At 48.3% G+C, this 26,084-nt stretch overlaps 1 protein-coding gene across 16 annotated transcripts in view; it reads right to left on the bottom strand.

Annotated features, from left to right (window-relative positions):
- The window catches only part of rims1a (regulating synaptic membrane exocytosis 1a), a 1,194,810-nt gene that overhangs the window by 329,772 nt on the left and 838,954 nt on the right, over positions 1-26,084 (bottom strand). For all 16 annotated transcript variants that reach the window (XM_085996611.1, XM_085996612.1, XM_085996615.1 and 13 more), the window contains one exon: positions 23,582-23,712. In XM_085996611.1, the coding sequence (XP_085852737.1) occupies positions 23,582-23,712 (131 nt within the window). The remainder of the gene's footprint in view (positions 1-23,581; positions 23,713-26,084) is intronic.

The raw sequence follows: 26,084 nt of genomic DNA, 5'->3' as shown, positions 1-26,084 counted from the left end.
ACCTCCCTGTCCAACATCAGGAGGAAAGGAACCTCCTCGTCCAACATTGGGAGGAAAGGAACCTCCCCGTCCAACAGCTGGAGGAATGGAACCTCCCCGTCCAACATCAGGAGGAATGGAACCTCCCCATCCAACATCAGGAGGAAAGGAACCTCCCCGTCCAACATCAGGAGGAAAGGAACCTCCCCGTCCAACATCAGGAGGAAGGGAACCTCCCCGTCCAACATCAGGAGGAATGGAACCTCCCCATCCAACATCAGGAGGAAAGGAACCTCCCCGTCCAACATCAGGAGAAAAGGAACCTCCCCGTCCAACATTAGGAGGAAAGGAACCTCCCCATCCAACATTGGGAGGAAAGGAAACTCCCCGTCCAACATCGGGAGGAAAGGAACCTCCCCGTCCAACATCGGGAGGAAAGGAACCTCCCCGTCCAACATCAGGAGGAAGGGAACCTCCCCGTCCAACATCAGGAGGAATGGAACCTCCCCATCCAACATCAGGAGGAAAGGAACCTCCCCGTCCAACATCAGGAGGAAAGGAACCTCCCCGTCCAACATCAGGAGGAAAGGAACCTCCCCGTCCAACATCGGGAGGAAAGGAACCTCCCCGTCCAACATTGGGAAGAAAGGAACCTCCCCGTCCAACATCTGGAGGAAAGGAACCTCCCCGTCCAACATTGGGAGGAAAGGAACCTCCCCGTCCAACATCGGGAGGAAAGGAACCTCCCCGTCCAACATTGGGAGGAAAGGAACCTCCCCGTCCAACACCCAACAGCTTCAGGGAAACACTGGTACAAAAATGGACCCCTGCTGTTATTACGGGTGATTATGTGTCTCAGATTGACTATAGGCCTGGTATGAGGAGATGTGTTGATGGTTAATTATTGGCTGGAATTGACATTGCCGGCCTAGTGTAATGGAACAACAATGGAAGTGGAAGTGACACCGGGAGACGCGGTAGGACTGACTTGTGTATATTCCAGCAGCCCAGGATTTACATACCTGACTGACAATAATTTTGGAAGGAAGAATGAGGTGAGATAATATAAACTAAGTGGTACAATTTTAAAGGGAGTGCAGGAGCGGAGAAACCTGGTGGTTCACATACATAAATCTTTGAAGGTAGAAGGACAAGTTGATAGAGCTATTAAAAAAGAATAAAATCATCGGTTTATGAATAAGAGCCATAGAATACAAAAGCAAGGAAGTTATGCTAAATCTTTAAAAATCACTGGTTAGACGCCAGCTGCAGTACTGTGTCCAATTCTGGGCACCATACTTTAGAAAGGACATCAAGGCCTTGGAGAGGGTACAGAGGAGATTTACTAGAATGGTGCCAGGGATGAGGCATTTCATTTATCTGGGATTGTTCTCCTTAGAGCGGAGAAGGAGAGATTTAATTGAGGTATTCAAAATTATGAGGGGTTTTAATACAGTAGATAGGGAGAAACTGTATCCACTGACAGGAGGGTCGGAAACCAGAGGCCACAGATGTAAAATAATTTACAAAAACGTTAGGGGAGAGTTGAAGAGTGTTGATACATGGGGACAGAAAGGAAAAGGCAAGTCCAGGTGAGTCTGGGCATGAAGGACAACAGCTGGAGGGGTAGTACCATATAAGGTGCTGCAACAATAAAAAGGGACTGAAGACAGAAAGGACTTCCTGTAACACCAACACTGGAAATGTATAAATAGATTGTATCCACTAACAATAGCTGATACAATGTGAGGAGCGCATACCTATATTTAACTGTACTCTGCGTAACTACTGTGTGTGCTGAAGCAAGAACAAAAGGGTTGTAACCAGAACCAAAAGCTGACTGTTACTACTCAAGCGAACGACGCACGTTTCTTTTTAAAATTCAACAAGGAGAATTTTTTTTACTCAGTGAGTTGTTTTAATCTGGAATGCACTGTCTGAAAGAGTGGTGGAAGCAGATTCAATGGTAACTTTCAAAAGGAAATTGGATATTTACTTGAAATGGAGAAATTTGCAGGACTATGGGAAAAGAGCAGGGGAGTGGGACTAATTGGACAGCTCTTTCAGAGAGCCAGCACAGGCACAATGGGCCAAATGGCCGCTTTCTGTGCTGTGATTCAATAATTCTAATTGGACTCTTACCGCATGGAGAAGAGGCAGTAGTGGAAAAGATGAGAACTTGGGTAAAAGGAAGGTTCCATATTATGGTATAGTATGCCAACAGGCTCTGATGCATAAGCATGCGCCTCTGTATCTGGAGAGCAATTTCACTCACCAATCAAGTTAGCCCATAATTAGTTCGATGAGGGTAGACTGGCTAGGATTTGTCCTATGAATGTCTACTGGCAATGGTTAATTCTATGAGGGTGTACTGGCGATGGTTAGTCCTATGAGGGTGAACAAGCAATAATTAGTTATATGAAGGTGCACTGGTAATGCTTAGTCCTATGAGGGTGCATTGGGGACACTTAGCCCGATGAGGGTGCACTGGCAATAGTTAGTCCTATGATGGTTCATCCTATGAGGGTGCACTGGTGAAAATTAGTTTTATGGCGATTCCTAGTGCTATAACGGTGCACTGGCAGTGCTCAAACCTATGAGGGTGCACAGGCGATGGTTAGTCCTGTGAGGGCACACTGGAAATGGTTCGTCCTCAGACGCTGCATTAGCGACACTTTGTCCGATGAAGGTGCACTGGTAATACGTTAGTCCTATAATGGTGCACTGGCAATAATTAGTACCATGAGGGTGCACTGACGATGGTTAGCTCTATGAGGGTGCACTGGCGATGGTTAGCCGTATGAGGGTGCACTGGCGATGGTTAGCGGTATGAGGGTGCACTGGCGATGGTTAGCCGTATGAGGGTGCACTGGCGATGGTTAGCTCTATGAGGGTGCACTGGCGATGGTTAGCTGTATGAGGGTGCACTGGCGATGGTTAGCCGTATGAGGGTGCACTGGTGATGGTTAGCTGTATGAGGGTGCACTGGCGATGGTTAGCCCTATGGGGGGGCACTGGTGATGGTTAGCCCTATTGGGGGGGGCGGCACTGGCGATGGTTAGTTCTATGAAGTCGAGCTGGCAATGGTTCATTCTATGAGGGTGCACTGGAGATGGTTAGTAATATGAGGGTGCACTGGCAATGGTTAGCCCTATGGGGGGGGGGCACTGGCAATGGTTAGCCCTATGGGGGGCACTGGCGATGGTTAGTTCTATGAAGTCGAGCTGGCAATGGTTCATTCTATGAGGGTGCACTGGAGATGGTTAGTAATATGAGGGTGCACTGGCAATGGTTAGTCCTATTTAAGTGCACTGGCGATGGTTAGTCCATGAGGGTGCACTGCCGATGCTTAGTGCTATGAGGCTGCACTGGCGATAGCCCTATGAGGGTGCACTGGCGATAGCCCTATGAGGGTGCACTGGCGATATTTAGCCCTATGAGGGTGCACTGGCGATAATTTATTCAATGAGGCTGCACTGGCGATGGTTAGTCCTATGAGGGTACACCAGCGAGGGTTAGTCTTATGAGGGTACATTGGTGATGGTTAGCCTAATGAGGGTGCGCTGGCAATGGTTAGTCCTATGAGGGTGCACTGGTGATGGTTAGTCCAATGAGAGGGCACTGGCGATGGGTTAGTCCTATGATGGTGCACTGGTGATGGCTAGTCCTATGAGGGGACACTGGTGATGGGTTAGTCCTATGAGGGTGCACTGGCAACACTTAGACATCTGAGGGTGCACTGGTGATGGTTTGTCCTATGAGGAGGCACTGGTGATGATAAATCCCCTGGGCCTGACAATCTACATCCTCGGGTACTTAAGGAAGTGGCCCTAGAAATAGTAGATGCATTGCTGATCATCTTCCAACATTTGATGGAATCTGGAACAGTACCCATGGATTGGAGGGTAGCTAATGTTACCCCACTATTCAAAAAAGGTGGTAGAGAGAAAACGGGGAACTACAGACCGGTAAGCCTGACATCGGTAGTAGGGAAAATGCTAAAGTCCATTATAAAAGATGTAACAGCAGAGCACTTGGGAAACAGTGACAGGATCGGACAAAGTCAACATGGATTTACAAAAGGTAAATCGTGCTCGACTAATCTACTGGAATTTTTTGAGGGTGTAACTGGTAAAATAGATAAGGGAGAACCAGTGGATGTGGTGTATTTGGACTTTCAAAAGGCTTTCGATAAGGTCCCACATAAGAGATTAGCGTGTAAAGTTAAGGCACATGGGATTTGGGGCAAGGTATTGACTTGGATAGAGAACTGGTTGGCAGACAGAAAGCAAAGAATTGGAATAAATGTCTCTTTTTCCGAGTGGCAGGCAGTGACTAGTGGGGTACCGCAGGGATCGGTCCTTGGACCCCAGCTATTCACAATATATATTAATGATCTAGACAAGGGAACTAGATGTAATATCTCCAAGTTTGCAGACGACACAAAACTGAGTGGGCGTGTGTGCTGTGAGGAGGATGCTGAGAAACTCCAGTATGATTTGGACAGGTTGGGTGATTGGGCAGAAGCATGCCAGATGCAATATAACATGGATAAATGCGAGGTTATCCACTTTGGTGTCAAAAACAGGAAGACAGATTATTATCTGAATGGCAATACATTGGGAGAAGGGGAAGTGCAACGAGACCTGGGTGTCCTACTGTACCAGTCGCTGAAGGTAAGCATGCAGGTGCAGCAGGCGGTTAAGAAGGCAAATGGTATGTTGGCCTTCGTAGCGAAAGGATTCGAGTACAGGAGCAAGGATGTCTTGCTGCAGTTGTACAGGGGCTTGGTGAGACCACACCTTGAGTATTGTGTGCAGCTTTGGTCACCTTATTGAGGAAGGATGTTCTTGCCATGGAGGGAGTGCAGCGAAGATTCACCAGACTGATACCTGGGATGTCAGGAATGACGTATGAGGAGAGATTGGGTCGATTGGGCTTATACTTGCTGGAGTTTAGAAGAATGAGAGGGGATCGCATTGAAACTTATAAAATTCTAACAGGACTAGACAGCCTAGATGCAGGAAGGATATTCCCGATGGCAGGGGAGTCCAGAACCAGGGGTCACAGTCTAAAGATAAGGGGTAAGCCATTTAGGACAGAGATGAGGAGGAATTTCTTCATCCAGAGAGTGGTGAACCTGTGGAATTCTCTACCACAGAAGGCAGTTGAGGCCAATTCATTAAATATATTCAAGAAGGAGTTAGATATATTTCTTAAGGCTAAAGGGATATGGGGAGAAAGCAGGGACAGGGTACTGAATTTGGATGATCAGCCATGATCGCATTGAATGGCGGAGCAGGCTCGAGGGGCCAAATGGCCTACTCCTGCTCCTATCTTCGATGTTTCTATGGTTAGTTGCATGAGGGTGCACTGTTGATGGTTAGTCTTCTCAGGGTGCGCTGGCGATGGTTAGTCTTCTCAGGGTGCACTGGCGATGGTTAGGCTTCTCAGGGTGCGCTGGCGATGGTTAGTCTTCTCAGGGTGCACTGGCGATGGTTAGTCTTCTCAGGGTGCGCTGGTGATGTTTAGTCCTACGCGTGTGCACTGGCGATAATTAGACCTATGAGCGAGCACTGGCAATATTTAGTGCTATGATGGTGCACTGGCTATAATTCGTCCTATGAGGGTGCACTGGATATGGTTAGTCCTATGAGGGTGCACTGGCAATTGTTAGTCCGATGAGGGTGCACTGGCAATGGTTCGTCCGCTGAGGGTGCACTGGCAATGGTTAGTCCAATGAGGGAGCACTGGCAATGGTTCATCCTCTGAGGGTGCACTGGCAATGGTTCGTCCTATGAAGGTGCACTGGCAATGGTTCGTCCGATTAGGATACACTGCCAATGGTTCGTTCTATGAGAGTGCACTGGCAATGGTTCGTCCTATGAAGGTGCATTGGCAATGGTTCGTTCTATTAGGGTGCACTGGCAATGGTAAGTCCTATGAGAGTGCACTGACGATAATTAATCTCATGAGGGTGCACTGGTGATGGTTCGTCATCTGAGGGTGCACTGGCAATGTTTAGTCCTATGAGGGTGCACTGGCAATATTTAGTACTATGAAGATATACTGGCGATGAATAGTACTATGAGGATGTACTGGCGATGATTAGTCCTATTAGGGTGCACTGGCGATGGTTAGTCCTATGAGGGTGCACTGGCAATGATTAGTCCAATGAGGGTGCACTGGCGATATTTAGTACTATGAGGATATACTGGCGATGATTAGTACTATGAGGATGTACTGGCGATGATTAGTCCTATTAGGGTGCACTGGCGATGGTTAGTCCTATTAGGGTGCACTGGCGATGTTTATTCCTATGAGGGTGCACTGGTGATGGTTAGACATCTGAGGGTGCACTGGCAATGGTTAGTCCCATTAGGAATAACCATCGCCAGAGCACCCTAATAGGACTAACCATCGCCAATGCACCCTCATAGGAATAACCATCGCCAGTGCACCCTATGAGGGTGCATTGGCGATGGTTAATCCTGAGAAGTTGTACTGGCAATGGCTAGTCCTATGAGGAGTGCACTGGCGATGATTAGTCCTATTAGGGTGCATGGTAATGTTTAGTCCTTTGAAGGTTCATTGGCAATGGTTAGTCCTATTAGGGTGCACTGGCAATGGTTCGTCCTATGAGGGTTCACTGGCGATGGTTCGTCCTATGAGGGTGCACTGGCAATGGTTCATCGTATGAAGGTGCACTGACAATGGTAAGTCCTTTGAGGGTGCACTGACGATAATTAATCTCATATAGCTGCACTGGTGATGGTTCATCGCCTGAGGGTGCACTGGCAATGATTAGTCCTATGAGGGTGCACTGGCAATGATTAGTCCAATGAGGGTGCACTGGCGATGTTTAGTACTAGGAGGGTGCACTGGCAATGGTTATTCCTATGAGAGTGCACTGGTAATCGTTATTCTGATGAGGGCGCACTGGCGATCATTAGTCCTATGAGGGTACACTGGCGATGGTAAGTCCTAGGAGAGTGCACTGGCGATGGTTGGTACTATTAGGGTGCATTGGCGATGGTTAGTCCTATGAGGGTGCATTGGCGATGGTTAATCCTAAGAAGTTGCACTGGCAATGGCTAGTCCTATGAGGAGTGCACTGGCGATGATTAGTCCTATTAGGGTGCATGGTAAAGTTCAGTCCTTTGAGGGTTCACTGGCAATGGTCCATCCTTTGAGGGAACACTGGCAATGGTTAGTCCTATTAGGGTGCACTGGCAATGGTTCATCCTATGAGGGTGCACTGGCAATGGTTTGTCCTATGAGAGTGCACTGGCAATGATTAGTTCAATGAGGGTGCACTGGCGATGTTTAGCACTATGAGGGTGCACTAGCGATGGTTATTCCTATGAGAGTGCACTGGTAATCGTTATTCTGATGAGGGCGCACTGGCGATCATTAGTCCTATGAGGGTACACTGGCGATGGTAAGTCCTAGGAGAGTGCACTGGCGATGGTTGGTACTATTAGGGTGCATTGGCGATGGTTAGTCCTATGAGGGTGCACTGGCAATGGTTAATCCTATGAGGGTGCACTGGCAATGGCTAATCCTATGAGGGTGCATTGGCAATGGTTAGTCCTATGAGGGTGCACTGGCAATGGTTAATGCTATGAGGGTGCACTGGCGATGGTTAGTCCTATGAGAGTGCACTGGCGATGGTTAGTCCTAGGAGTGTGCACTGGCGATGCTTAGTTCTATTAGGGTGCACTGGCGATGGTTAGTCCTATTAGGGTGCACTGGCAATGGTTAGTCCTATTAGGGTGCACTGGCGATGGTTATTCCTATGTGGGGGCACTGGCGATGGTTAGTCCTATGAGAGTGCACTGCCGATAGTTAGTCCTATGAGGTTGCACTGGCGAGGGTTAGTACTATGAGGATGCACTGGCGATGGTTAGTCCTATGAGAGTGCACTGGCGATGGTTAGTCCTATTAGGGTGCACTGGCGATGGTTAGTCCTATTAGGGTGCACTGGCGATGGTTATTCCTATGTGGGGGCACCGGCGATGGTTAGTCCTATGAGAGTGCACTGCCGATAGTTAGTCCTATGAGGATGCACTGGCGATGGTTAGTCCTATTAGGGTGCACTGGCGATGGTTAGTCCTATGAGGGTGCATTGGCAATGGTTAATCCTATGAGAGCCCATTGGCGATGGTTAGTCCCATGAGAGTGCATTGGCGATGGTGAGTCCTATGAGGGTGCACTGGCGATGGTTAGTACTATGAGAGTGCACTGGCGATGGTTAGTCCTATGAGAGTGCATTGGCGATGGTGAGTCCTATGAGGGTGCACTGGCGATGGTTAGTCCTATGAGAGTGCACTGGCGATGGTTAGTCCGATGAGAGTGTATTGGCGATGGTGAGTCCTATGAGGGTGCACTGGTGATGGTTAGTCCTATGAGAGTGCACTGGCGATGGTTAGTCCTATGAGGGTGCACTGGCGATGGTTAGTCGTATGAGGAAGCACTGGCGATGGTTAGTCCTATTAGGGTGCACTAGCGATGGTTATTCCCATGAGGTTGCACTGGCGATGGTTAGTCCTATGAAGGTGCACTGGCGATGGTTAGTCCTATTAGGGTGCACTGGCGATGGTTAATCCTATGAGGGTGCACTGGCAATGGTTAGTCCTATGAGGGTACACTGGCGATGGTTAGTCCTATGAGGGTGTATTGGTGATGGTTAGTCCTATGAGGGTGCACTGGCAATGGATAGTCTGATGAGGGTGCACTGGCAATGGTTAGTCTGATGAGGGTGCACTGGCGATGGTTAGTCCTATGTGGGTGCACTGGCGATGGTTAGTCCTATGAGGGTGTATTGGTGATGCTTTGTCCTATGAGGGTGCACTGGCAATGGTTAATCCTATGAGGGTGCATTAGCAATGGTTAGCCCTATGAGGGTACACTGGCGATGGTTAGTCCTATGAGGGTGTATTGGTGATGGTTAGTCCTATGAGGGTGCACTGGCAGTGGTTACTCCTATTAGGGTGCACTGGCAATGGTTAGTCATAGAAGGGTGCACTGGCACTGGTTAGTCCTATGAGAGTGCACTGGCAATGGTTAGTCATATTAGGGAGCACTGGCGAAGGTTAGTCCTACTAGGGTGCACTGGTAATCATTAGCCTGATGAGGGTGCACTGGCGATCATTAGTCCTATGAGGGTACACTGGCGATGGTTAGTCCTAGAAGGGTGCACTGGTGCTGGTTAGTCCTATGAGAGTGCACTGGCAATGGTTAGTCATATTAGGGAGCACTGGCGAAGGTTAGTCCTACTAGGGTGCACTGGTAATCATTAGCCTGATGAGGGTGCACTGGCGATCATTAGTCCTATGAGGGTACACTGGCGATGGTTAGTTCTAGGAGAGTGCACTGGCAATGGTTAGTCTGATGAGGTGCACTGGCAATGGTTAGTCCTAGGAGAGTGCACTGGTTATGGTTAGTCCTATTAGGGTGCACTGGCAATGGTTAGTCCTATGAGGGTACACTGGCGATGGTTAGTCCTATGAGAGTGCACTGGCAATGGTTAGTCCTATTAGGGAGCACTGGCGAGGGTTAGTACTATGAGGATGCACTGGCGATGGTTAGTCCTATTAGGGTGCACTGGCGATGGTTGGTCCTATGAGGGTGCACTGGCGATGGTTAGTCTTATTAGGGTGCACTGACGATGTTTCGTCCTATGTGGGTGCACTGGCAATGGTTAGTCTGATGAGGGTGCACTGGCGATGGTTAGTCCTATGAGGGTGCACTGGCGATGGTCCTATGAGGGTGCACTGGCGATCTTTAGTCCTATGAGGGTGCACTGCCAATGGTTAGTCCTATAAGGGTGCACTGGAGATGGTTAGTCCTATGAGAGTGCACCGGCAATGGTTAGTGTTATTAGGGAGCACTGGCAACGGTTAGTCCTATTAGGGTGCATTGGCGATGGTTAGTCATATGAGGGTGCACTGGCGATGGTTAGTCCTATGAGAGTCCACTGGCGATGGTTAGTCCTATTAGGGTGCCCTGGCGATGGTTAGTCCTATGAGCGTGCACTGGTGATGGTTAGTCCTATGAGGGTGCACTGGCGATCTTTAGTCCTATGAGGTTGCACTGGTGATGGTTAGTCCTATGAGGGTGCACTGGCGATGGTTAGAAATCTGAGGGTGCACTGGCGATACTTAGTGCTATGAGAGTGCACTGGTGATGGTTAGTCCTATGAGGGTGCACTGGTGATCTTTAGTCCTATTAGGGTGCACTGGCAATGGTTAGTCCCATGAAGGTGCACTGGTGATGGTTAGAAATCTGAGGGTGCACTGGCGATGGTTAGTACTATGAATATGCACTGGCGATGGTTAGTCCTATGAAGGTGTATTGGTGATGGTTAGTCCTAGGAGGGTGCACTGGCGACGGTTAGTCCCATTAGGCTGCATTGGCGATGGTTAGTCCTATGAGGGTGCACTGGCGATGGTTAGTCCTAGGAGGGTGCACTGGCAATGGTTAGTCCTAGGAGGGGGCACTGGCGATGGTTAGTCCTATTAGGGTGCACTGGCAATGGTTAGTCCTATGAGGGTGCACTGGCGATGGTTAGTCCTATGAGAGTGCACTGGCGATGGTTAGTCCTAGGAGGGTGCACTGGCAATGGTTAGTTCTATTATGGTGCACTGGCGATGGTTATTCCCATGAGGGTGCACTGGCGATGGTTAGTCCTATGAGGTTGCACTGGCGATGATTAGTCCTATTAGGGTGCACTAGCGATCATTAGTACTATGAGGGTGCACTGGCGATCATTAGTACTATGAGGGTGCACTGGCGATGGTTAGTCCTATGAGGGTGCACTGGCGAATGTTAGTCCTATGCGGGTGCACTAACGATGGTTAGTCCTATGAGGGTGCACTGGCAATGTTTAGTCCTATGAGGGTGCATGGCGATGTTTAGTCCTATTAGGGTGCACCAGTGATGGTTAGTCTTATTAGGGTGCATGGCGATGTTTAGTCCTATGAGGTTGCACTGGCGAGGGTTAGTCCTATGAGGGTGCACTGGCGATGGTTAGTCCTATGAGTGTGCACCGGCAATGGTTAGTCCTATTAGGGAGCACTGGCGACGGTTAGTCCTATTGGGGTGCATTGGCGATGGTTAGTCGTATGAGGGTGCACTGGCGATGGTTAGTCCTATGAGAGTCCACTGGCGATGGTTCCTTCTATTAGGTTGCACTGGCTATGGTTATTCCCATGAGGGTGCACTGGCGATGGTTAGTCCTATGAGGTTGCACTGGTGATGATTAGTCCTATTAGGGTGCCCTGGCGATGGTTAGTCCTATGAGAGTGCACTGCTGATGGTTAGTCCTATGAGGGTGCACTGGCGATCTTTAGTCCTATTAGGGTGCACTGGCAATGGTTAGTCCTATGAAGGTGCACTGGTGATGGTTAGAAATCTGAGGGTGCACTGGCGATGGTTAGTACTATGAATATGCACTGGCGATGGTTAGTCCTATGAGGGTGCACTGGCAATCTTTAGTCCTATGAGGATGCACTGGTGATGGTTAGTCCTATGAGGGTGCACTGGCGATGGTTAGAAATCTGAGGGTGCACTGGCGATACTTAGTGCTATGAATGTGCATAGGCGATGGTTAGTCCTATGAGAGTCCACTGGTGATGGTTAGTCCTATGAGGGTGCACTGGCGATCTTTAGTCCTATTAGGGTGCACTGGCAATGGTTAGTCCTATGAAGGTGCACTGGTGATGGTTAGAAATCTGAGGGTGCACTGGCGATGGTTAGTACTATGAATATGCACTGGCGATGGTTAGTCCTATGAAGGTGTATTGGTGATGGTTAATCCTATGAGGGTACACTGGCGATGGTTAATCCTATGAGGGTACACTGGCGATGGTTAGTCCTATGAGGGTGTATTGGTGATGGTTAGTCCTATGAGGTTGCACTGGCAGTGGTTACTCCTATTAGGGTGCACTGGCAATGGTTAGTCCTAGGAGAGTGCACTGGCAATAGTTAGTCTGATGAGGTGCACTGGCAATGGTTAGTCCTAGGAGAGTGCACTGGTTATGGTTAGTCCTATTAGGGTGCACTGGTAATCATTAGTCTGATGAGGGTACACTGGCGATGGTTAGTCCTAGGAGAGTGCATTGGTGATGGTTATTCCTATGAGGGGACACTGGCGATGGTTAGTCCTATGAGGGTGCACTGGCGATGGTTAGTCCTATTAGGGTGCACTGGCGATGGTTAGCCCTATGAGAGTGCACTGGCGATGGTTATTCCCATGAGGGTGCACTGGCGATGGTTAGTCCTATGAGGTTGCACTGGTGATGATTAGTCCTATGAGGTTGCACTGGCGATGATTAGTCCTATTAGGGTGCACTGGCGATCATTAGTACTATGAGGGTGCACTGGCGATGGTTAGTCCTACGAGGGTGCACTGGCGATGGTTAGTCCTATTAAGGTGCACTGGCGATGTTTAGTCCTATGCGGGTGCACTGGCAATGGTTAGTCTGATGAGCGTGCACTGGCGATGGTTAGTCCTATGAGGGTGCACTGGCGATGGTTAGTCTTATGAGGGTGCACTGGCGATGTTTAGTCCTATGAGGGTGCACTGCCAATGGTTAGTCCTATTAAGGTGCACTGGCGATGGTTACTCGTATGAGGGTGCACTGGCAATGCTTAGTCCTATGAGAGTGCACTGGCAATGGTTAGTCCTATTAGGGAGCACTGGCGACGGTTAGTCCTATTAGAGTGCACTGGTAATCATTAGTCTGATGAGGGTACACTGGCGATGGTTAGTCCTAGGAGAGTGCATTGGTGATGGTTATTCCTATGAGGGTGCACTGGTGATGGTTAGTCCTATTAGGGTGCACTGGCGATGGTTACTCCTATGAGGGTGCACTGGCGATGGTTAGTCCTATGAGAGTGCACTGGCGATGGTTAGTCCTAGGAGGGTGCACTGGCGATGGTTAGTCCTATGAGAGTCCACTGGCGATGGTTACTTCTATTAGGGTGCACTGGCGATGGTTATTCCCATGAGGGTGCACTGGCGATGGTTACTCCTATAAGGTTGCACTGGTGATGATTAGTCCTATTAGGGTGCCCTGACGATGGTTAGTCCTATGAGAGGGCACTGGCGATCTTTAGTCCTATGAGGTTGCACTGGTGATGGTTAGTCCTATGAGGGTGCACTGGCGATGGTTAGAAATCTGAGGGTGCACTGGCGATACTTAGTGCTATGAATGTGCACTGGCGATGGTTAGTCCTATGAGAGTGCACTGGTGATGGTTAGTCCTATGAGGGTTCACTGGCGATCTTTAGTCCTATTAGGGTGCACTGGCAATGGTTAGTCCTATGAAGGTGCACTGGTGATGGTTAGAAATCTGAGGGTGCACTGGCGATGGTTAGTACTATGAATATGCACTGACGATGGTTAGTCTTCGGAGGGTGCACTGGCAATGGTTAGTCCTAAGAGGGTGCACTGGCAATGGTTAGTCCTATTAGGGTGCACTGGCAATGGTTAGTCCTAGGAGGGTGCACTGGCGATGGATAGTCCTAGGAGGGTGCACCGGCAATGGTTAGTCCTATTAGGGAGCACTGGCGACGGTTAGTCCTATTAGGGTGCATTGGCAATGGTTAGTCCTATGAGGGTGCACTGGCGATGGTTAGTCCTATGAGAGTCCACTGGCGATGGTTAGTCCTATGAGAGTGCTTTGGCGATGGTGAGTCCTATGAGGGTGCACTGGTGATGGTTAGTCCTAGGAGGGTGCACTGGCGATCTTTAGTCCTATTAGGGTGCACTGGCAATGGTTAGTCCTATGAAGGTGCACAGGTGATGGTTAGAAATCTGAGGGTGCACTGGCGATGGTTAGTACTATGAGTATGCACTGGCGATGGTTAGTCCTATGAAGGTGTATTGGTGATGGTTAATCTTATGAGGCTACACTGGCGATGGTTAGTCCTATGAGGGTGTATTGGTGATGGTTAGTCCTATGAGGGTGCACTGGCAGTGGTTACTCCTATTAGGGTGCACTGGCAATGGTTAGTCCTATTAGGGTGCAGTGGTAATCATTAGCCTGATGAGGGTGCACTGGCGATCATTAGTCCTATGAGGGTACACTGGCGATGGTTAGTCCTAGGAGAGTGCACTGGCAATGGTTAGTCTGATGAGGTGCACTGGCAATGGTTAGTCCTAGGAGAACGCACTGGTTATGGTTAGTCCTATGAGAGTGCACTGGCAATGGTTACTCCTATTAGGGAGCACTGGCGACAGTTAGTCCTATTAGGGTGCACTGGTAATCATTAGTCTGATGAGGGTACACTGGCGATGGTTAGTCCTAGGAGAGTGCATTGGTGATGGTTATTCCTATGAGGGGACACTGGCGATGGTTAGTCCTATGAGGATGCACTGGCGATGGTTAGTCCTATTAGGGTGCACTGGCGATGGTTACTCCTATGAGGGTGCACTGGCGATGGTTAGCCCTATGAGAGTGCACTGGCGATGGTTAGTCCTAGGAGGGTGCACTGGCGATGGTTAGTTTTATTATGGTGCACTGGCGATGGTTATTCCCATGAGGGTGCACTGGCGATGGCTAGTCCTATGAGGTTGCACTGGTGATGATTAGTCCTATGAGGTTGCACTGGCGATGATTAGTCCTATTAGGGTGCACTGGCGATCATTAGTACTATGAGGGTGCACTGGCGATGGTTAGTCCTACGAGGGTGCACTGACGATGGTTAGTCCTATTAAGGTGCACTGGCGATGTTTAGTCCTATGAGGGTGCACTGGCGATGGTTGGTCCTATGAGGGTGCACTGGCGATGGTTAGTCCATCGAGGGTGCACTGGCGATGGTTAGTCTTATCAGGGTGCACTGGCGATGTTTAGTCCTATACGGGTGCACTGGCAATGGTTAGTCTGATGAGGGTGCACTGGCGATGGTTAGTTCTATGAGGGTGCACTGGCGATGGTTAGTCTTATGAGGGTGCACTGGCGATGTTTAGTCCTATGAGGGTGCACTGCCAATGGTTAGTCCTAGAAGGGTGCACCGGCAATGGTTAGTCCTATTAGGGAGCACTGGCGACGGTTAGTCCTATGAGAGTCCACTGGCGATGGTTACTTCTATTAGGGTGCACTGGCGATGCTTATTCCCATGAGGGTGCACTGGCGATGATTATTCCTAGGAGAGTGCACTGGTTATGGTTAGTCCTATTAGGGTGCACTGGCAATGGTTAGTCCTATGAGGGTACACTGGTGATGGTTAGTTCTATGAGAGTGCACTGGCAATGGTTAGTCCTAGAAGGGTGCACTGGCAATGATTAGTCCTGTGAGGATGCACTGGTAATCATTCGTTTGATGAGGGTGCACTGGCAATCATTAGTCTGATGAGGGTGCACTCGCGATCATTAGTCCTATTAGGGTGCACTGGCGATGGTTAGTCCTATGAGGGTGCACTGGCGATGGTTAGTCCTATGAGAGTGCACTGGCAATGGTTAGTCCTATGAGGGTGCACTGGCGATGGTTAGTCCTATGAGAGTGCACTGGCAATGGTTAGTCCTATGAGAGTGCACTGGTGATGGTTAGTCCTATGAGTGTGCACTGGCAATGGTTAGTCCTATGAGGGTGCACTGGCAATGGTTAGTCCTATGATGGTGCACTGGCGATGGTTGGTCCTGTGAGGGTGCACTGTCAATGGTTAGTCCAATTAGGGTGCACTGGCGATGGTTAGTCCTATGAGGGCACACTGGCAATGGTTGGTCCTATGAGGGTGCACTGGCGATGGTTAGTCCTATGAGGGTGCACTGGCGATGGTTAGTCCTATGAGGGTGCACTGGCGATGGTTAGTCCTATGAGGGTGCACTGGCGATGGTTAGTCCTATGAGGGTGCACTGGTGATGGATAGTCCTTTGAAGGTGCACTGGTGATGGTTATTCCTATGAGGGTGCACTGGCGATGGTTAGTCCTATGAGGGTGCACTGGTGATGGATAGTCCTTTGAAGGTGCACTGGTGATGGTTATTCCTATGAGGGTGCACTGGCGATGGTTAGTCCTATGAGGGTGCACTGGCGATGGTTAGTCCTATGAGGGTGCACTGGCGATGGTTAGTCCTATGAGGGTGCACTGGCGATGGTTAGTCCTATGAGGGTGCACTGGTGATGGATAGTCCTATGAAGGTGCACTGGTGATGGATAGTCCTATGAGGGCGCACTGACAATGGTTAGACCTTTGAGGGTGCACTGGTAGTACTTAGTCCTATGAGAGTGGGTTAGCTCAGTTGGTTAGAGTGTGGTGCTAGTAACACCAACGTAGTGGGTTCTATCCCAGTACGGTTCATTTATATTTTTGAGATTTACCAGAATGGTTCCGGGGATGGGGAATGTTAGCTACAAGGACAGGTTAGAGAAGCTGGATTTGTTTTCATTACAGCAAAGGAGGTTGAGGGATGATTTGATAGAGATGTACAAGATTATGACGGGTTTAGATAGGCTAGACGGGGAAAGGCTGTTCCCAATAATTGATGGTACAAGGACTCGGGGACACAGATTTAAGGTTTTGGGCAAGAGATACAAGGGGGACGTGAGGAAAAACCTTTTTTACGCAGTGAGTGGTGATGACCTGGAATTCACTGCCGACAGAAGTGGTGGAAGCGGAGACACTCAGTGTTTTCAAGGGGAGACTGGATAGGCACTTGAGGGAAATAAACTTGGAGGGCTACGGGGATAGAGCGGGGGAATGGGGCTGACTGGATTGCTCTACAGAGAGCTGGCATGGACTTGATGGGCTGAATGGCCTCCTTCTGTGCTGTTATGACTCTATGACTCTCTATGACTTAGTCCGATGAGGATGTAGTGGCGATGGTTGGTCCTGGCAATGGTTAATCCTATGAAGGTGTACTGGCAGTGTTCAGTCCCATGAGGGTGCACTGCCAATACTTAGTCAACTGCGGGTCCACTGGCTATACTTAGTCCTATGAGCATGTACTGGCAATGGCTAGTCCTACAAGGGTGCACTGTCAATATTGAGTCCTATGAGGGTGTACTGGCAATGATTAGCCCTGAGTGTGCACTGGTGATATTTCGTCCTATGAGGGTACACTGGCGATGGTTAGTCATCTGAGGGTGCACTGGCAATGGTTAATCCTATGAGGGTGCACTGGCGATGTAATAACTCTTGTGAAATGGGATTAAAGGTTAAAAACCTGGGCACTGACACTAATCTGCGTGAATCAGATGAGACTGGATGTTCGGACTTGTGTGAGGAAAGACCAAATAATGGACGAATAATTATATGGTCTCATGTGGCCACATATAATGATGTACACTTTGACATTTCACTTGTATTAATTGATCTCTGCAGCATTTCTTTTTCAAAAGGTCTGTGTTATCCTGAGTATGAGGAAATGTATGGTTTCATGTTACATGAATTGGTACAGGAATTTAATCAACAAAATGCTGGCAAATATCCAGATGAACGTTGGCCACCAGTCATGTCCCAAAAGGTTACCGATGGAAAGTTACATTAGGGGAATGGATACGATTAGGAGAATGGATAGGATTAGGAGCAACCATAGGAATGGCAGCATGGAACAGAATAGATATTGAATGGTCGTGGGAGCATGATGAAGCGATGTGACAACAGTTTAAAGAATTATTGACAGAGGTCAATGGAGGAGCTGAAGACTTGATAAACGAAGAATTTAAAACAATTATCTTGATTAAAGAAATAGTGCAAAGTATGTTAGTAACTAGAGATAAAGTCAACGAGATCATCAGAATCAGCAATAACAATTACAAACATCAGAACATTTCATAGGCTATCACATGCATTATGTGTGGAGGATTTTTACTAAAGCGGATCATAAGTCATATAGAAAATAACCGGATTCCAAATTTTATCCAAGATAGTTATATAAAGCGCTGGTTCAAAGGCACTTCAAATAAGTGGGGGAGTTTGTGCACAAATCTTTGAAGGTGGCTTGTCCGACATCAAGTACTGCATGAGTAGAAATTTCCTCCAATTAAATATTGGGAAGCCCAAAGCCATTATCTTCGGTTCACGCCACAAACTCTGTCCCGTTTCCACTGATTCGATCTCTCTTCCTGGCAACTGTCTATGGCTGACCAAGTCTGTTCGTAACGTCGGTGTCATATTTGATCATGAAGAGAGTTGCCTATCTCATATCCGTTCTATCACTAAGATCGGCCATTTCTACCATCGTAATATCGCCTGGCTCCACCCATACCTCAACTTATCTGTTGCTGAAACCCTCATCCATGCCTTTATCACCTCTAGATTATTCCAATGCTCTCCTGGCCAGCCTCCCCAGTTCTACCCTCCATAAACTTGAGGTCATCCAAAACTCTGCTGCCTGTGTCCTAACTTGCACCATGTCCCACTCACCCATCTCCCCTGTGCTTGCTGACCTCCATTGGCTCCCAGTTAAGCAACGCCTCAATTTTAAAATTCTCATTCTTGTTTTCAAATCCCTCCATGACCTCGCCTCTCCCTATCTCTAATCTCCTCCAGCTCTATAATACACCTCAACCTCTGTGCTCCGCTTATTCTGGCCTTTTGAACATCCCCGATTTTAATTGCTCCACCATTGGCAGTGGTGCCTTCAGCTGCCTAGATCCTAAGCTCTGGAATTCCCTCCATAAATCTCTCCGACTCTCCACTTCTCTTTCCTCCTTTAAGGCGCTCCTTAAAACCTACCTCTTCGACCAAGCTTTTGGTCATATGCCCTAACATCTCCTTATATGGCTCGGTGTCAAATTTTATTTTTTCTCCTAACGCTCCTGTGAAGGGCCTTGGGGTGTTTTATTACGTTAAAGGCGCTCTATCAATATAAGTTGTTGTTGTTGTTGTGTCGGCAAGACAGGTTAACAAAGCAATTAATAAAGCATAGGGGAACCTGGGCTTTATAAATAGAGGCATAGAGTACAAAAGCCAGGAAGTTATGCTAAATCTATATAAAATACTGATTCGGCCCCAGCTGGAGTATTGTGTCCAATTCTGGGCACCACACTTTAGGAAGGACATGAAGACTTTCAAGAGGGTACAGAAGAGATTTACTAGAATGGTTCCAGGGATGAGGGATTACAGTTACGTGGTTAGACTGGAGAAGCTGGGGTTGTTCTCCTTAGAGCAGAGAAGGCTAAGAGGAGATTTGATAAAAGGGGTTTAAAATCATGAAGGCTTTAAATAGAGTAAATAAAGAGAAACCGTTTCCAATGGCTGAAGGATCGATAATCAGAGGACACAGATTTAAGGTGATTGGCAAAATAACCAGAGGCGACATGAGGAATTTTTTTTTAACGTAATGAGTGGTTAGGATTTGGAATACACTGACTGAAAGGGTGGTGTATACAGATTCAATAGTAACTTTCAAAAGGGAATTGGATAAATACTTAAAGGAGAATAAATTGCAGGGATATGGGGTAAGCACGGGGGAGTGGGACTAACTGGATTTCTCTTCGAAAGAACCGGCACACACTTGATGGGCTGAATGGCCTCCTTCTGTGCTGCACGATTCTATGAAATGTAAAGTCAGACACTACAGCTCTGTCTAATATGCCCCCAAGCCATATAATCAAACACAGCAAGCTTGGGGTTTGATACTAATGGTAGTGGCAATCCCACAGTTGAACAGTAAAAGATAACCGATGGAATGTTTAATGTGGAGTCAATAGAAGTTTTGGAGACATGGAGACATCTTGGTCCATTTCTAGAGTGAATGACGGAGTCTGTACACCTCCAGATACCTCCAGCTGTTCTAGGAACTGTGGAGTCTGGCTATGCTGCTGCGATAGGCTGCAGAGCCCTTTCCAGCTTGTGGCTTCAGCCTGGATGAAGAATCCCCTAACTGTACTTTACAAGTGACTAAAGGGGGCGCTGGAAGAACCAACTTGGAAAGAGGAATGTACTGTGTGACATCTGGCGAGGCCACGTTACACATGGGAAGGTCACCTGTCCTGTTTCTAAACACATGTTCTGCTTTACAACAGCTGAAATAACTAAAGTTGGAGATAAGATTTTGGTGCCAGTTGAGGCCTACAATGTTACATGATTCAGGTGAATATATTCCTCCAAGCAGAAGCATTGAGAACTGCAACCACATTTGAGCATCCAATCCCCCCATTGTCCTCAGGTCTAATCTCAATCTTGGAATGGCGTAGCTCTTAGCATTTTGCTGCAGCATGTGAACTAAGATAGAGAAAGAGCTATCAGCCTGAGGTGAACACAAATGGTTGGAAACAGTGTTTGTTTCTCTCTCCACAGATGCTGCCTGCCCTGCTGAGTATTTCCAGCATTTTCTGCATTTATTTCAGATTTCTAGCGTCCGCAGTATTATGGTTTTGTTTGTGTATAATGTTGGACAACACCGGTGGCTATGGATTACGTCAATGCTTGTGATAGCCCAGTGAATAAAGTGAGTAATTTGGATGGTTTTAATATGTAGAGTACAGAGAATGTTGAAGAGATTAAGGGGGAAAAATTTGGTTCATTAGCTCCTCCCGTTAGGGAATGTTGAAGAGATTAGGGCGCTAAGAGGGCGCTATCGGAGCGCAAAGCAACTAGCGCCCAAGCGTGGCAATTTTTGCGCCGCTCATGAAATTGACCAGACTATTTGCGGCGGCGCTAAAGACTACTGCCACGATTTCCTGCGCCTGCAGATCGTGACGTCAGTCGAGCGGGCAACACCCCGGACTGGATATTGAGTGGTGCCCCCTGCCTTTCCACCTGCCACTAGCAAAGACAGGTAGAGGGGAATGTTTTGCAGTCGGGAAGGGACTGGGGGACATTTTTACTCCATGCATTCTGAGAGAGAGAGAGAGAGAGAGACTTCTGGAGAGATTCAACGCTGTGTGAAGGAGTTTTGGGTACTGAGCAGCACTTTGCAGGTTCATTTTGATTTGACCTTCCTTGCATCGATTTAGAAGAGACTATGGGGGCTGCACTCAGCTTTTTCCCTGAGCCTCTCCATTGTTCTTTCCAGCAGAATTGATGTACAGGTCTCTCCAGGCCGAGATTCATGACTGCAATGAGCAGGGTGTGGTTGGAGAGCAAGATCGACCCTCCCCTTTAAGAACTGGCCAGTCTGTCTGTGTTCCATTGCTAACTGAGCTTCACCAGCGCTCTGTGGTAGCGCTTCGCTCCTTGGTGTTAGCACCTTAAGAGAGGTGTGTAACGCCTGATTTAGCGCTCATATCACCTCCAGGGGCGATAGAGGCCAAGTTTGCAGTCGGATGCGATAATTAGCGCCCAGCCGATAATTGCGCCCCAAATGGGGCGATACTGAATTTCTCCCCCTAAAGAAGAGAAAGAATATGATTGAGATGATCACTCAAATGAAGGATAAGTAAGGCATACGAAGGGGAACCATGAGAAGAATAGTTGCATGTGCAACCCTGGAAAAAGTATTTTCTTGTGTTCCAAGGAGGGAAATGTAGGATAGTGTATAACACAAAATTGAGGGGAAGGGGCAGTGGGGAGATTGCCAATCACGGTGGGGTGGGGTGGGGGGAGGGGGAGGCCGCGATCGGCAGAGGGGAGGCCGAAGGCTTCCTTGAGGGGCCGCGGAGCGCACTCCTGCTCCTCCTGGTCCACAAAGAGTGCTGTAAAAGGGACTTACCCTCTTGAACTGCCAGCTCCAGCCTTCCTTTCACTGCCGGGTTTCCCGAGTCCTGGGAAACCCTCATGGCAACTGTTGAATTTAAATGAGGCTCTCAATTACACGGTGGGAGCCTGATTTAAACATGTTAAATATGTCCCTCGAGAGCGGGACTCTCGCATGGCACAAAACCTGCGGCCGTAAAAATGGCAACGGGCACACATGCGGCGGGTTGGGGACACGTTCCCCATTTAAAAATGTTTAACTCAACAACTGACCCTCTCCTGCCCGTCATGGGGAATTAATATCGAGATCAATTTCTTTACATTATGAGAATGTATTCTGTGTGACAGAGGCTAACACATGGTTTAGATTCGGTTGTTAGGATTTCCCGGGGAATGCTAAGTAAGCAGGATGTGTCAATGCAATTTAAGAAGTATCAAAGGATTTGTGTAAACATTAAAACTAGTTTGGAGCCAACATGTCTACATTTCAGCTGTTAGCATTCTGTTAATGTGTGATATTTATAACAATACAAAATTATCATATCTTCTATATCTAGTGTGTCAGCTGTGGCTCAGTTGGTAGCACCCTTGCCTCCGAGTCAGAAGGTTGTGGGTTCAAGTCCCACTCCAGAGACTTGAGCACAAAAATCTAGGCTGACACTCCAGTGCAGTACCGAGAGCGCTGTACTGTCGGAGGTGACATCTTTTGGATGAGATGTTAAACCGAGGCCCCGTCTGCTCTCTCAGGTGGACGTAAAAGATCCCACGGCATTATTTTGAAGAAGAGCAGGGGAGGTATCCCTGGTGTCCTGACCAATATTTATCCCTCAATCAACATCACTAAAACAGATGATTTGATCATTATCACATTGCTGTTTGTGGGAGCTTGTTGTTTGCAAATTGGCTGCCGCGTTTTCTACATTACAACAGTGACTACACTTGAAAAAGTGCTTAATTGGCCGTAACGCACTTTGGGACGTCCAGTGATCGTGAAAGGCACTATATAAATGCAAGTCTTTCTTTCTTATAAACAAAACACACATTCCACTGAGAATGGAGCATATGTGTTGCGACATTGCCATCTACTGGTGTAGCAGCATGAGACAGAAAGATCACACGATAATCTTTGTTGATATTAATAAAACCAGTAAGTTGATTTATCTCTGGTGTCCGAAACTATATCATTTAGATGAATCTACTCGGTTGATCTAACGGAGCCGATTAAAAAAATTAATCCTGCAAAATTCTGAGGTCATCCAGGCCATGGGCCCGGCCTGGAAACCCCTGTGGGCCTGACTCCAGTCACTCTATTGGCCTGGTTGCCAGTATCCAGGTAACTTGAGCCAATGGGAGTAGGAGCAGGAACAACGGGAATTTCAGTGGCTGATGCTGTCCTATGAGCCCTGTGTCCTTCATGACATCGGGCCTTTAATGGAGCAGATGCCCACATCAGGAATTCCCAAATTTCACCCCATGTAAGGGTACCATGTGACCTATGGTGCTCTAATACCCAATTCTTGATGATCTGGTGCTGCTCTCAATCCTTTACAGTCTAGTAGGGTGGGTGAGGGCTTATAGTCTTGTGAGTGCCATCATTTGCGATCCTGGTGCTCTGATAATAGTAGAATATCCAAAGTCCTGAGTGATTTAGATGGGGAGGAACCTTAGCAGCAGTCGAGTAATTATTACCATCCAAGTCCCTGTCGGTCTAATGAAAGCAGATAAGTAACTGGAGGTCTAACAGCAATATGGTGACTTAGTAGCAATATGTGTCTACCGAGTACTTGGAGGTCTTGTGGCAATGCATGTATATATCTCAGTTCCTCCTGATTCGCAGTAAATGATTTTGCACCAACCATTTTGCGTTTGTGACTAGTTAAGATGTGGACTTGGACTTCCCTGAAATAAAAGCCTGAAATTATTTGGATCTTCATCCCTACTACACAGCAACACAAATAGATCTGGAACTAAATTAGAGAGAATTGTTAAAAAAAGCGATTTTTGATGTTCACCTTCGATCTGGAAGGAAGTACATTTTTACATAGGGATTCCTGGGCCGACCATCCCCTCGGGAAGGAAGCTCCGTGGCTTGTAACACATTAACTATCAGCTGGTGGCCTACTTTATCATACCAGAGTTTCACCTGTGAAAACAACGCATTTGATGAACCCCATGCATATTGTGGAAATCTAAGCATTTAAATAACATTGCATGGCAAAATGAGGAGTCAGACTTTCGTACACGTCAGAAATTCATGGCAGCAGGAGCTGTGTTTTCAATGTGTATATGGGTGAAAAAATCTGTCGTTATTGCACAGAATTTTACTCTGACCACAATATTAATTAGAATATAGTTTTTAGAAATTCTTCAAGTGCAGGTTTTCCCAGATGAAAAGAAATTGTGGGGGCATGTCTCATTCCTATTCCCATTCACTGGAGTAATGTGAGTCAATCCCAATTCTAAAAATCTTCTGTTATTGAGGTTTGAACACATGCAAATTATTCTAATATCAAAGGGAACACCATCTCAGCTTCATTAATCAATCATGACAGATTTACCAAATGTTTGCCTCCGTTAAGGCAATGGTCCGAGATTAAGCTGTGGAACACTAGCCTATGAACACTTCACACATTTTCCATTTTAGTAGGCATGTTAAAACATTTATTTTAAATAGGTTGATGACTCCAATAGCAGACAGAAGACAGACATGTTGCATCCCATGGTGTAATTGTGGTAAACCACTGTTGTTGTTGTTGTTGTTACACACTGCTGTACCTATGCATGCCTCAACATGTCTCGGCTGGCTCCACCCACACAGGCCCAGGTATAAAGGTGATTGACCTGCAGCCCCCTGCCTTCTTGGAACCCAGTCAACCATGAGAGGCATGCTCTGTTCTTTGCTAATAAAAGCCTTTAGTTACTCTCTTAACTCTCAGTCTTTTATGAGTAATTGATAGCGCATCAATTTTATTAGCAAAAACAAAATGTCGACATTTGCTGAACAGCAGGCTGCTGCACCAAACGCTGAGCAACAGGAGCTGCTGCGAGCCCTCAGACCAACATGCCTGGACCTAGACCCCCAAGAAGCGGGTTCGGCTACCAAATTCGCGCATTGGCTGCGTTGCTTCGAGGCCTACCTGCAAGCCTCAACTGTGACCCTGGACGAAAACAAGTTGGAAATCCTGGCCTCAAAGGTGAGCCACCAAGTTTATACAATAATCCAGGACGCGACGACCTACGCGGCGGCTATCGGTCTGCTAAAAGGGCAATACGCATGCCCGGTAAATACGGTCTATGCCCGGCACCTCTTAAGATCCCGCAGACAGCAGCCCGGGGAATCGGTGGAGGCCTTCCTACGGGCACTACGGATACTCGGCCGAGACTGCGATTGCAAAGAAGCATCAGCCGCAGCACACACGGAGGGACTGATCCGAGATGCTTTCGTTGCGGGTCTAAGGTCCGACTACTCCCGGCAGAGACTGTTGGAAAAGGGAGAAATGGACCTGAGAAAGGCAGTGTCCCTCGCGCTCTCGCTCGACGCGGCCCACAGGAATATGGACGCCTTCTCCCCTAACCGCTCCGCAATGTGGACGCCACAACCTTGGGTCATGGGACCGCCACCTTCAACTGCTGCTGCGATGTCCAAGGCACAGAAATTTTATTTTTGTGGCCAGGCAAAACACCCCAGAGCACGCTGCCCGGCGAGAAACGCTACCTGCTCCGGCTGCGGGAAGAAAGGACACTATGTCAGCGCCTGCAAAGGTAAAACCGCTAACGCCAGCAGCGCCGCGTGCGAACCGTGGGGGCAGCCATCTTGTCCGCCATCTTGGACTCCCCCAGCCGCGAGGGGATCGGGACCATGGGCGCCGCCATTTTGTCCGCCATCTCGGACGTCTCCAACTTCAACCACGGGGGACCCGGACTCAACCACCGCCTCATCTGACGACCACATCGACTCGCTCGACCATACGCTGGCCTCCGTGACGCTGGACCAATCTCTCCCTCATCAACTGTCCAGGTCCATGATGGACATTAAGGTAAACGGCCGCGCCACTACCTGCCTTTTTGACAGCGGGAGCACGGAAAGCTTTATCCACCCCGACACGGTGCGGAGTTACTCTCTCCCGGTCCTGCCGACGCGACATCGGATCTCTTTGGCTTCCAAAGCCCAGTCAGCGGACGTCGGTGGCTACTGTGTAGTGACCCTTTCAGTAAGGGGCACAGAATACAAAAATTTTAAACTCCTGGTCCTGCCCCATCTTTGCGCTGCCGTTCTACTGGGGTTGGATTTTCAGTGCAACCTTAAGAGTGTCACATTAGCGTACGACGGACCCCTCCCCCCACTCACAGTCTGCAGCCAGCAGCTTTTAAATCGCCCGCCGCGCAACATTTGCAGCCTCTCCACCCTTAAAGTCCCCCGCCCCTCCTTGTTCGCTAACCTCACCCGCGACTGTAAGCCCATCGCTACCAAAAGCAGGCGTTACAGTGCCGGGGATAGGAGCTTCATTAAATCCG

This window comes from Somniosus microcephalus, chromosome 9 (assembly GCF_052327205.1).
Source record: "Somniosus microcephalus isolate GS21.2 chromosome 9, FLI_Smic_1.0, whole genome shotgun sequence".
Taxonomy (NCBI): domain Eukaryota; kingdom Metazoa; phylum Chordata; class Chondrichthyes; order Squaliformes; family Somniosidae; genus Somniosus; species Somniosus microcephalus.
Note: the sequence above shows the minus strand (reverse complement) of the source record. Positions and strands in the feature narration are given on the sequence as shown.